Source organism: Carlito syrichta, unplaced genomic scaffold, assembly GCF_000164805.1.
Source record: "Carlito syrichta isolate Samal-C Ts95f unplaced genomic scaffold, Tarsius_syrichta-2.0.1 Scaffold311299, whole genome shotgun sequence".
Classification (NCBI taxonomy): domain Eukaryota; kingdom Metazoa; phylum Chordata; class Mammalia; order Primates; family Tarsiidae; genus Carlito; species Carlito syrichta.
Window position 1 is genome coordinate 24,480 of NW_007255395.1, and position 12,464 is coordinate 36,943.

The 12,464-nt window shown below is 37.7% G+C and overlaps 1 protein-coding gene across 2 annotated transcripts in view; it reads right to left on the reverse strand.

The window, feature by feature from the left end:
• The window catches only part of LOC103271137 (protein FAM13C), a 13,534-nt gene extending 3,877 nt beyond the window's left edge, over nt 1–9,657 (reverse strand). Inside the window, exons 1-5 of one of the 2 annotated variants that reach the window (XM_008068598.2) lie at nt 9,555–9,657; nt 7,888–8,099; nt 4,655–4,750; nt 3,160–3,356; nt 989–1,090 (exon numbers count right to left, since the gene is read on the reverse strand). In XM_008068598.2, the coding sequence (XP_008066789.2) occupies nt 989–1,090; nt 3,160–3,356; nt 4,655–4,750; nt 7,888–8,099; nt 9,555–9,591 (644 nt within the window). In that variant the 5' untranslated portion in view covers nt 9,592–9,657. Of the gene's footprint in view, nt 1–988; nt 1,091–3,159; nt 3,360–4,654; nt 4,751–7,887; nt 8,100–9,554 lie in introns of both variants that reach the window. The other variant, XM_021717853.1, reaches the window with a different exon arrangement.
• Nucleotides 9,658–12,464: the final 2,807 nt, after the last annotated feature.

Consider the following 12,464-nt stretch of genomic DNA (forward strand, 5'->3'; position numbering starts at 1 on the left):
GGCCACCGCAGCCTTGACCTGCTGGGCTCCGGCGATCCTTCCTCCTCAGCCTTCCGAGTAGCTGGAATTACAGGCATGCACTACCATGCCCGGCTGATTTTGATTTATTGTAGAGATGAGGTCTGGCTGCCCAGGCAGGTCTCGAACCCGCGGGCTCAGGCAATCCACTCACCTCAGCCTCCCAAAGGCACAGGATTACAGGCTGAGCCACCGAGCCCGGCTACCCTTTAATTTTTTTAAGACTGATGTTCTGCCTGACAGGTGTAGCTTCCTAAAGTATTCTAGAAGCCAAATCATTGCAGCTTATAAATTGGAAACTGAGATTCTAGATAACAAAGCCATTTATCTCTCTTCCAAAAGGAGATCAATAACCCTTATCTTCTGATTATGTATGTAATTTTCTTGATGATACACAAAAAATTAGAGGAAACTATTAGAGTGTATAATGAGACTTGGGATGACACAGAAACAAAGGAGAGATAGAGAATATCGCTAAACATTTGAAGAGTTGAAAAAATGGCTATGAACTTGTGACCAAATACTGAGGTAAAATAATTAGGAACAGATCCTGAAGTTAAAAGGGGATACTTAATACAAAGGAATAATAATTATTTAATAAAGTAGGGAGTAACTTGCAGAACTAAGAAACCAGAACAAAACATGTTGGCTAAAATATAATCAAATAAGTTTTTAAATATTTAGATAAACTCAATAGTTATGAGATTTATTATGCAAAGTTATGGATTTTTAGAATTTATCCTATTTTAAATAAAATTGATGTCATGCTTAACAGCTACAGCTTCCTGGAAAACATCCCTAATAATGGCACTATCAGAAAATTGCAATGGACAAATCCTGAATCTAAGCCAGTGTGGAAGTCATTTACAGTTTGTATAAACGTCACTATTCCTGCAAAAAATTGAAGCTCATTTTCAACAATACTTCTCTAGAAAATGGTAGCTTTGAAAATCTCTCTGACCACACTTACCTTCCTGTTTGCCTAAAAAACTGTTCTTCAAATTCTCTTAAGGCTTTCCGCAGTCTCTTCTTGTCAGCCCTAGTTTCTCGGAGATGGTCAAGAAGTACAGGCCTATTTAAAGTGAAATACATATTTGCCATTACTGAGCACTGGCTTAATTGGAATATCATCATGAGGTTTATCTCTTCAGCAAAAAAAGCATATTGTTGATCAAAAAGTGTTCTGATCATAAAAGAATATCTTTTAAGTATGGCACACATAGAGTCTGACATAGGGGAGCACATAGCAGGGAAAATTACCTGATAGAAACAATATCACAGGAAAGGAAGGAGGGCAGATAGGAGGCAAGCAAGCAGATTGAGTTTATTTTAGGAAGCACTAAGGGAGTGGCAGTATGAATCAATGAGGGGGAATGGACATTTTGAAGGAATACTCATCAGTGTTTGGTGATAGACTGAACATAAGAGACACAGAGGAAGAGATGAGACACAGACCAAGAGATTTTAAAGAAAATTCTAGCCTTAATCTTTAGTATGAGGAAAATGGGAACCTTGGGAACAAAAATAAGACCCAGAAGAAAACTATAGTTACACTGCAAATTCTACATATTTCATTCTACCAAAATGAAAGAAAAATCATGTACTTTAGAACAGAAATTTGATATATGCAAACATGCCAAACTTGTGTATGGTTTTAGAGACTATGTGAATACTTTGAAATTATAATGAGCATTTTCTAAAGAAAGATTCCATTGATTTACAAAAAGTCCAACTCCTCCAGAAAAGTAAGGAATAACTGCTTTAGAAAAATCACACACACACACATACACACACAAAGGAATTGTCTGTTTCCAAACATGTCACACTTCTGACAGTTTAAATTAAGGTATCAACTGATTCTGTAAAAATTTTAAAATCTCAATTTATAACTTAGTCCTGTTCTCACCTCATTTCTGTTTTGGGACATAAACTCACCATACTATATAATACGTGTTAAAAAAAATCTCAATCTGGGATGTCATACACACAACAAAAGGCCAAATGATCATGAGGAATGCCAGCTACAGCTCCTAATGGCCCTTTAGTTAGGAACCATTTGGGTTTTCATTAATATTGTCATATTATTATCATTATGATAAGAATAATATGACAATATTAATGAAAACCCAAATGGCTCCTGACTAAAGGGCCATTAGGAGACAAAGGGCAACTCATTTACTTAAGGCCAAGGAGATTTCTAGTCTGGAGAAACTATCTCATGTAAATGGAAGAGACTGGGATAAAGGCCCTGAGAATGGCTGACCCACACAGTCCTAGCAGCATTTTTAAAGGCCAGCTCTGCTTTACACACTGCCAAGATTTAGACTGGTGCCAGAACCATGCAGAAAAGAGATGTGATTATAGCAAATTGAACATTAACATTTATGGCACCTTTAAGCTCCTCATGGCTTTGTCTTCTAGATTCTCCAGTGAAGAGGACAATCAGATTGTGCTTTTAGGGCCTGCTCTTTGATAGACAGCACTTTTTAGAGAGTCTTATAGCTCTTGTGAACTTTGTATATACATACGAGAGGGACCCAAAAAAGAGAATTCTTTTTTGGAGGGCAAGTACTTTGTAGTACAGGCTTCCCCTGCTAGGCAAGTGTTCTAGGAACCATTGGCATCAGAATACCAGCTAGTGGTGTGAGAGGCTGCGTTTGATTTTTTTTTGGAGATTCTTTCAACATGTTTGCCTATTTCATAATGGGCGATTTACAAGCAGACCTGACCATACCACACTGAGCATTCACAGCAGTTTTTGACCAAAAATGTCATGACTCCTGTGCCCCACCCTCCCTGTTCACTCAATCTCATCCCAAGCAACTTTTTATTTCCCTGGATGAAAAAAGTCCTCAAAGGGACACATTTTACTATGTGGAAGAGATGAAACAAAAAAATGGCAGAAGCATTAAAAGGTATCAAAATTGATGAGTTCAAAAAGTTCTAAATAGTGAAATAAAGCATCTTGGTAGATGTATTGCATCAAATGAAGAATACTTTGAAGGCAAGTGAAGTTTAAACATGTAAGAATAAATACACGATTTTAAAATAAATTCCACTTTTGAGGGGTCTCCCCTCGCATAAAGTGCCTTAGACCAGAAGTAGTTAAAAGGAGAGTCTGCACTTAGGATTCATACTTACATGGTGGCCTCATGTAAGTTGGACATGGAGAGAGCTGGTTGTTTTATTTCTTTCTTTTCATCTGGTAGCAGGGTCCTAATAGGCTCAGTCTCATTCGAGTAGGTAAGGTGGTCACCAACAGGAAGGAGACATGTTGGATCTGGCAAAGAAGGTTGTAGGCTCCTCTGTGGGCAGTCTTCATCAGAGTCCTCTTCCTCCTGCTTATCACAGACAGAGTTAAATGAAGAAAGTTACAAAATGTTAAGTGTCTGTTGAGGAAGAAAAAATAGGAAGGGGAACCACAAATAGATACCAAGAAGCAACTAAGAGGAGATTTTCCTGAGTTGCATTTAAAAACCCGCAGAGTTAATGAGCAAAGAGGTAGTAGCCAAGCTGGGCTAAAATACTCACCAACAGATGAACACTGGTTCTTCTGTGCCTCTAGGCCAATGAAGGCACAGACATTTAGGACATGGTCCAGTCTGGACTACACTACCAAGCAGTTTCTCCTTTTCACCAAGACCACCTGGGCCCCAGCTTCATACTTACATGATGTGAGTTAGGATGAGATGAATTAGAGACACTTTTTGTCATCCAGAAATACCCTAACTCAGGTCCCTGTGTGGACCACATTCAGATACAGAGGATACTAAAAACATTGATTCAGGGAAGAGCTCTTTGAAGGTCAAAACAAAAGGTTACTCTTAACATGTTCTGATCATTCTTGTGACAACCAAAAGATTCTCTTGCAAGGAAATCTAAGAATTACAATCTCATTTTAAGTAATGCTTCCATAATAGGAAAATTGCAAAGGCTATGAATCATTCTCTTAAAGTCTTTAAAAATATGAAAATATAAATGTACTCAAATATACTTAAATTTATATTTGTTAATATTTATTTTTATATTGATATCTTGAGCAAGTGACTGTTTTGATATTGATGGAATAGGATTTGTGATGCTTTCTGAGTTCTGTATAAAGAATGTAATCATTCTTTATTAAAAGTAGTCTAATTCAATTACAGTACTCATATCTTCTATTGAAATAAATCCTCATATCTTACAGTACAGACAAATAGTATCAAAAACAAATGTTGCATTATATCATGGAATATATTGTCAGTTTTCTTATTAAAGGAGAAAAATTAACCAACATGCACATACTAGAAAGGCTCTGTTTTGTTTAGCTGTGTTAAAAGTAGGTTATGCCAAAATGAAATCCATCATTACTTCTCCTTACCCAAGGCAATGTAAACAGATAATAAAACTGGCTCCCAGCATACAAGTGCTATATATTCTTATTTTACAACAGTTCTAATTATCAGCCACTGTGAAGTATAGTACAGGGGTTAGGGAAGACCAAATTTTCACTCTGAATTAATAAACAGCCTTGTTAGCAGTATATACTGCTGTGAAGACTCCTTTATAACTCTTAGTGCTATGACACGTCATGCTAACTTAACATCAATACAAAGCACCACTACGGTTTCTAGTTAATACAAGCATTCTGACTTACAATTGTTGGAATGAGAGAAGGTGTTGACAAGATTTGCTTGATAATTCTGTATCGGTCATAAAGAGGCTTTATGAGGTTCTTGTCTTGCTTAGTTACCTGAAAAAATATGAAATTATTATTCCATTCTCAGACAAGAATGAAAATGCGATGTTTTTAGCAGACAAAAAAGTCTTGGTGCCTCAAAATGATGGGTTACACAATAACAATGCAACAGTATTTAGAAAAATGGAAGCCATTTATATATACAGCACATGTCAATTTTTTTCTAGGAAAAGTTTCTTAAAGAATAGGTCCAAGTCCAGAAAGATAATTTCTGGAGGAGTCTGCAATGAGTAGATTGTAAGGAGCCTCCTTCCTTAATTACATCTTTATTCTTAAAAAAACTGATGAGTGATCAAAACCTATTAATTTTTCTTCTGAAACATCTTTTTCTCAGAACTTTCATGAATACATATGTATTCACAAATACCTATCTTGTACAGGTCGTCATCACTACACGCTTTGATTATACACTAGCTTACTGACTAGCTCTGATAATAAACTAAGTTATCTTAGACAAAAGATTTAACTTCTCTGAATCCTCAATTTCCAACCCATACAAGGAGGAGATTGAAGTTACCAACCAACAACTCACTAAACAATTATTAAACTTTTATCTGTGTTTTAAAATAAAATGAATTACTATGCTTTTTTAAAAATCTGCTTCCCTCCTCAAAGATACTACATTGAGGAGGGGCCAGAAAAAGTAACTGCCATTAGTCATCCCCTTGGTAATTTGTGCTGTGTACCTGACCCCATCTGTAGTTTTCAGGAAGGGAAATATGGTTATATGTGCCAGCACCAATTCAGAATTTTCAAAAGATAAAGACATAAAGGATATAAACAGGCACAATAGTCAGACGCCAGGGATGAGTCATTAATTTCCAGTACACAGCAATGCCCTGTGACCCAGAAGTGATTATCTCCAAAACTCATCCATAGATTTAAAGAAAGGAAGAAAATTACTCATTGGCAGAATCTAAACCAACAAGGTAATGCTGTAGGATTTATCAGCTTTAATATGGGCTCTCACTAAATACTAGACACAGAAATTTCAGAAAGAGTCATAATAAAAATTTCTCAGAAAAGAAATCATTCATCTTGGAAGTTTTTATATTTCATGCATTTTCGGTAGTAAGGCAAGGACCCCAGACGAAAGTCATCTGTCAATTTGAGTTTAAAGAAACAAGACCTAATGAGATGATCTGAAATGCTACTGAGCTCATTGAGGAGGCAGGAATACTACTAGCTGCTTTGGAAATCTACAATCTGGACTTACCCTTAGGACCCACCTTATGACTGACTAGCCATTGCATGGTTTATTATGTTCAGGGCTCCCAGGACCAGTCCTGCAATTTTATATATTGAAGCTTACATGATCTATTACAGTTGCTCCCTGTTTAAGGGGCCTAACTTTAGCCTGCTACAGAGCTAAATACTAGGTTTATTTCAAGGGGCTTCTGACACATATTAAACAATTCAACAGAGACTTCATTTAAAATTATAGAAATATTGCCATTAAACAGGATGACTTCTAAAGCACTCAGATTTTTCTCTCATCTTGAGACTCATATTCTTGTGCCTATTTGACTTAGATACTTTGGGAGGATAATCTACCTTCCCAGTCTGCCCAGAATTGAAGCATTTACCAGGTATCTTCAATGTTCAAATCAGGGCAGTCTTGGGCAAACTGGGATGGTTGGTCACCCTATTACTCAAAGATCTTAAATATAATATATCTTTAACCAGCCTTTGAAGTTTTCATCTCCACACTCCAAACCTGCTTCTCTAGTTTTTTCTTGTGTCAGTAAATGGACCCATAACCATCCTGGATTCTTCCTTTCCTTCACTTCCTCCCATCTACTGCATGTCCGTTTGATTATACTTTCAAATTATATACTTCAAATATTTTCACTTATTTCTATCTCCAAGGCCACCATGCTAATCCAAACTACCCATTTTATCTTTCTTCTTCCACTCTTCCCCCTATGCTTTATTTTCCACATAGCAATCTGAAAGATCTTTTAAATGTAAATCATGTCATGTCACTTTTCTACCTACAACCTATTTTTAAAACTGCTATCAGGTCCTGCATGATGGGTCTCAATCCGTCTTTCTAGCTTATGCCATCCTGTGCTCCAGCCCTCAGACCTAAGAACTCAAAGTGTACAACAAGTTCTTTCTTCCTTCAGGGCCTTCACACCTGCAATTCCATCTGTCTAGAATGCTCTTTGCTGCTTTCTTGGCCTGAAGATTTTTCTTAAAGTGTTACCTTCTTGGCCTCCCTAATCACCTTAAAGTAAAAACGATGCCCCTTATTTTCTATCATACCATCTGTTGGATTTCCTGCCTATGCTTATCAGAATCTTTAATGATTTTATTTAGTTGTTTATCTCTTATATCCCAACTCCCAGGAGAACATGAGCTCCATGAGGGCAGTGACCACTCCCTCACCCCCATGACTTCTTTATCTTGTTTATTTTTTTTATATCTAGCGTCTGTCCTACTTTATGGAACATAGCAAGAATTAAGATCTTTTTGCAAACGAATGATTGTCCACCAGGCATTTCCCTTATTGTCACATTATATAAGTAGGTGTTATCTGTATTTTCCAGATGAGGAAGTTGAATTTCAGAGATGCCTGATGGACACTTGCCAATGCCCATGGACAGAAAGTGGCTGGTTCAAGCCCTGCATTCTATTTTAAGACTAATATACCAGTCCCAACTCTCCCCTCACTATCATGGTTAGTTGAGTAGAAATAGAAATAGAATTTAGATATTGACCAGATACTTTTATAGATACAGCTACAGTAACTGTAAAATACTGGAAAGAGCCTCAGAAGCATTTAAGGATGGAAAACCACAGATGTGTCTGACAATGTGTATACACAAAGAAGTTATCCACTAGCTATCATAAAAGTCTAGCATCTTTAGCAGGGGCAGCAACATGTTGGGTAAAAACCTCCTATTTCACTCCTCAGAAACATATATGTGGCACATTCTGGAATTATGTGGCAAAACCCTTAAGTCATGGTTCATAATCCACCAGGAATTCATCCGAAATTATGGAGCCAGTCTCCTAAAGATGTTCATATAGTTGTCGAATGCTCTGATAGATTGGTCAAAACCATGATTTCACTGGCACTGTGTGAAGTGATGGGGCCCTCCACATCACAAGATACAGTGAGGTACCTTAGAATCCTCCTGGGCAGGGAGCTGCTCTTTCTTCTCCTTCAGGCATGTCACAGCAACATCTGGAGCCTCCTCTCCAGAGGAGCTTGGCTCAGGGCCTGCAGCTTCTGACTTCCCATTCTCTGTGGGAATCGTGGGTTGCTCACAGGACAGGTTTCTAGGTGGGCCTTTGGGAGCACTACCTTGTTCTTCAGACATTTTCAGTTTTAGCTCTGAAAGAAATGCCATGTGTTAATATGAGCAAAGAGGACCTGCTGGTCCTAATAAGAACAGAGAGCCTTTCAGGAATTTCTTCCCCTGATGCCAATTTGGTAGAAATGAATGGTATTAATGATAGCTTTCCACAGGGCAAGGGCAGCCTTAATAACCGGGGCCAATAGTATAAATTTCCAATCAAGTGTGAAAACAGAGCTCTAGAGGCTGAGATCACATGGAGGTAGAGGATATATGGGTAACTCAGTGATTTAGATTTCAGAAGAAAAGGAGTTTAGAAGAACAGTGGTATGTGGCACCAAAGTTTACACATGTTACCTGTTATAGCACCTGAAATTCTATACCCAAATACTCAATGACTTAGGTTTTGAAAGTTGTGTGATCATCAAGAGCCTCTGTGGAAATGCAAGCTTCTGGGGGACATCACACATGCAAACACCTAGGAAATATGGGGTGGGGGGGCGATGGGAAAGGGGAGATGGGAGTGCCAGCCCAACTTGACAGTTACAGTTTTATCTAATGCCAGCTTTTAAAACCCAGGAATCACCATTATTGCAATATGGCTTTATATAATCCTAGATCATTAAAAATAAAAAAAATTCACCTGGGACTTATCAGGGAATTGCATTTCAGAATATACAAGGGGAACTGTTCGTTTGAATGAGGTCATTTATATTGATTTATCAATTACATAGCTCATTTTCTTTGTTTGATGTTTGTTTTTTAGTTAGACTCAGCTCAGAGTTTAAACACTGCATATCTTATAAACCTGCTACATCATTACAATTTAATTCCACTGAATTAATATTCCCTTCTAGTTCTTTTTAATCACCATCCTTTCAGAAATTTGGAAAAATTCCTATGTCTCTAAGTATTGAAATTAGAATGTGGAGAAAGGAAGAGATAAATTTTATTGGTAAATAATAACAGTCCTTTTTAAATGGATTTTAGAGTTAATACTCACACTACCATCTCCAAAGAGAGACAGAAGGAAGAATACTAGTCCAGGAGGCAGGAGAACCATGTTTTACACCTCTAGTTTACCACCTCCGCCTATGTTACCTTTCCCATCTCTGAGTATAAATGTCCTTATCCGTGCAATGGGTTACATGGAATAAATTATTTTTCAGGTCTCTTCTCTTTCTAACATGCATTAATACAGTAACCCAGGGAGGTTAAACACCACATGTTGAAGTGTTCCTGGCATTGAAGTGAAGCATTCTACTTGGGAACCTTTTTAAGAAAAACTTAATCTCTTTTTAAGGAAGTTTATTAAATGGGGTCAAACAATGAAGGTGAATCAGGACCCTTTATTTCCCACAGGGCCTCCAATCTAAGCGGGAAAGGAGGTTCAAGAGGGCACAGGTGAAAACGAATAAGAAATGTTCTGGAGCACATTATCACTTCTTTAGCTGCTTCCTTTCTGAAAAAAGAGACCTTTGGCTGGTATTTACCTTTGAGCTGTTTACGACCTTTAGCCAAATCATTCATCCATTTCAGAACTTCAGGATTAGAAGTCTTGTCACCATGTGAAGGCTACCAAGGGAGGGAAAAATGGTGGTGGGGGGAGGGGAAGAAGGGAGGGAGGAAAAGAGAAAATGAAAAAACAATGTAAACAGCTGAGCCACACAAAGATCATTCAGGAACATATAAAACTGGGAGAGAAATTCAGGCTTAAAAATTCCAGCAGGTGGAGTTGCTTCTGGAAACAAACATTCTTAATCTCCTCTACTCTTTTATCCTTGCCACTATGGGTATCATTTCTAAACATGTCTGCTCACCCAGCATTTCACATAATCTTAATCATGCCTTATAGTCTAACCCTCAATCATCAACTTGTAGGAGAATACTGACAAACTGGAAGATTTTGTTCTTATCAGTAATATCCCTCCAAACTGAAGAAAAGAGACCCTGGAATTTCTGACAATAGTCCTGAGAAGTTAGTCTGTCAGGGGGATACCCATATTTCAAATACTTTCACTATATCTTACTGGGGCTAGCATTAAAGGGAAACTTAATCATATGTGTATGACCTTTGGCAAATTATTTAGCTTCTCTGTACCCCAGTCTTATTTATCCAATGGGGACTATAAAAGCATCTCACTCACAGGGTTTCTGTGAGGAATTAATTATATATATAAAGCAATAAAGACATTTCCAGACACATGCTACTATAGAAGTGTTAGCTAGAATGACAAATCTAATTATTATTGTTGTCATTAATACTAGCAGTAGTGATAGTAGTAGAACTTCAAAAGAATACTGACACATATACGTAGGGGTATGCATGCCCTGCAAATAGCTAATCACACCATAGATGTTTCAATAAGAATATATGTGTGTATGTGTGTGTGTGTATATTATATATATACACACAAACTTCTAGAAAGATACGACTCTGTCAATATAAAGCATTCACTTTGATTTCTAGATTTCTTCTCAGACACAAAAACATTTTCTACAGAAAAGAGAAATTCCAAAAGAAAAATAGTTAACCATACTGACCCTCCATCTTCACAGACCAGTAAAAAATGTTCTTAATCAAGGCTACCAAAGTAACTTAAATGCAGGCTCAAGAAGATTAATGATTACTTTGAATTAAGGATATACAAGGAACTATATAGTAATGCTCAAGATGGCAGGATCATAAACATAATAGCCTGAAACGGGTGCATTGTTAGTGACCAAATCTAGGGGTTATATCACGCTTCTTTAAGGATTCACTAAATTTATGTAATACCGGCAGGTTGTTTGAGAGGGAAGTGCAGGAAGATGGAAGACTTTTCAGGCTCAAAGGAAAAAACGTCTTGTATGACAGGATCGTCACATGTACATGGGATGAAACGTAAGGCATTGTTCTGTCAGTTCTAGAGCAATGTAAAAACAATACATTTTAAAATCAAGATAGAAAAGAAAGTTGAAGGAAAATGATTCTTTCCTAGGGGAGCTTGAATAGGAGCCTATAGTTTCCAGGAGAGAAATCCCCAATTTCAGAACCATGGACAGTAACAGAGGGGTTCCAATCCCCACCTCCATTACAGCTTATCCTGGTCTTACTATCACTGCTAGAAGGATGCACTGTACTATTTCCCTGATACGTAGTCCAGTACTTTGGATTTGGGTAACAGTCTGGTTTTATGGAGAGTCAATGCTTTACATTGGGTTTCTCAGAATCCTCAGAGTTCTCCACTTAAATCTGAGAACACATCTTGTTGAACAGTGCTTCATTGGATCTGCTCCACACAATCAATTCCATCTTTTGAAATATAGTATCACACACGCACACACACACACACTCCCAATCCAGCAGCCACAAAAGAAGTAAACTTTTACTACTGTATATATGATTGTGGTGAAATTTGAGGCTGAATTTTTCTGACAAAATAATTTAAAGCCCAAAATCAGTTTCTGAAATGAATCTTTCATTTCTCTACCCTTGGGAGAACTTTTTAAAAATAGCTTAAATGAATCCCACATGGATGGCAGTTCTGAAATCCCATGGAAGGTTATCATATACAAACTGTAGATTTTCAAGACTTCCAACTCCTTAGCTAAAACATTTTGGTTTAATGGACGCCAAAGATCGTAATCCAGAAGTTGCATTGAACAAAATCTAAACTACATTCACTGAAGGTACCACTGTACCAGATTTTTGATCTGCCAAGACGGCTCATAAGCACATTAGAGAGATTTCTGAATGGTCAAAAACAAAACCCAAAAAACTATTTCTTTTGGCTAGATCAGGATCAACTCTAATCTGTGTGATTCTGGGGAATTCAATTCCTTTCTCTGGGCCTCAGTTTCTTCAATAGATAAGAAAAAAGACTGGCCAATCCCTTCCAATTCAACATTCTCTGATTTCACTTAGGTAGACATCTGGCAGACACAGCCTTTTCTAAGCCTGTGAGTGCAGTAATCAAATGCAAAATCAGATGTAGAGATTTTGCAGAGTTTTGGATAGGGATATTAAAGGCTTACATTCAACAGAGATGGAAAGATGTATGCTAGAGACGAGTATCAGAATCACACAGAGGCCCAGCAGGCGCTAGGATTCAAAAATTAGCTATGGGTGCTATTAATTCCACAATCACATTGCCAGGAAGGGAAGTCTTACAGCAACCAATTAAAGCCCATTGACATGTCAAATTTCTAACCACAGCCTGGCACCCTGACAGAAAGGGCAAGGGAAAGCCCCATTTCCTGAGACATGTTAGAGTCTGATTACATCAAAGACTTTCATACACTGAAGCAGTGGTGACCATGAAGCCTCTGTCCCTTACTGCTCCCGAATCTGTCCTTCTGCATGTGTATTTAAATTGTGTGTGTGTGTGTGTGTGTGTGTGTGTGTGTGTGTGTGTGTGTGT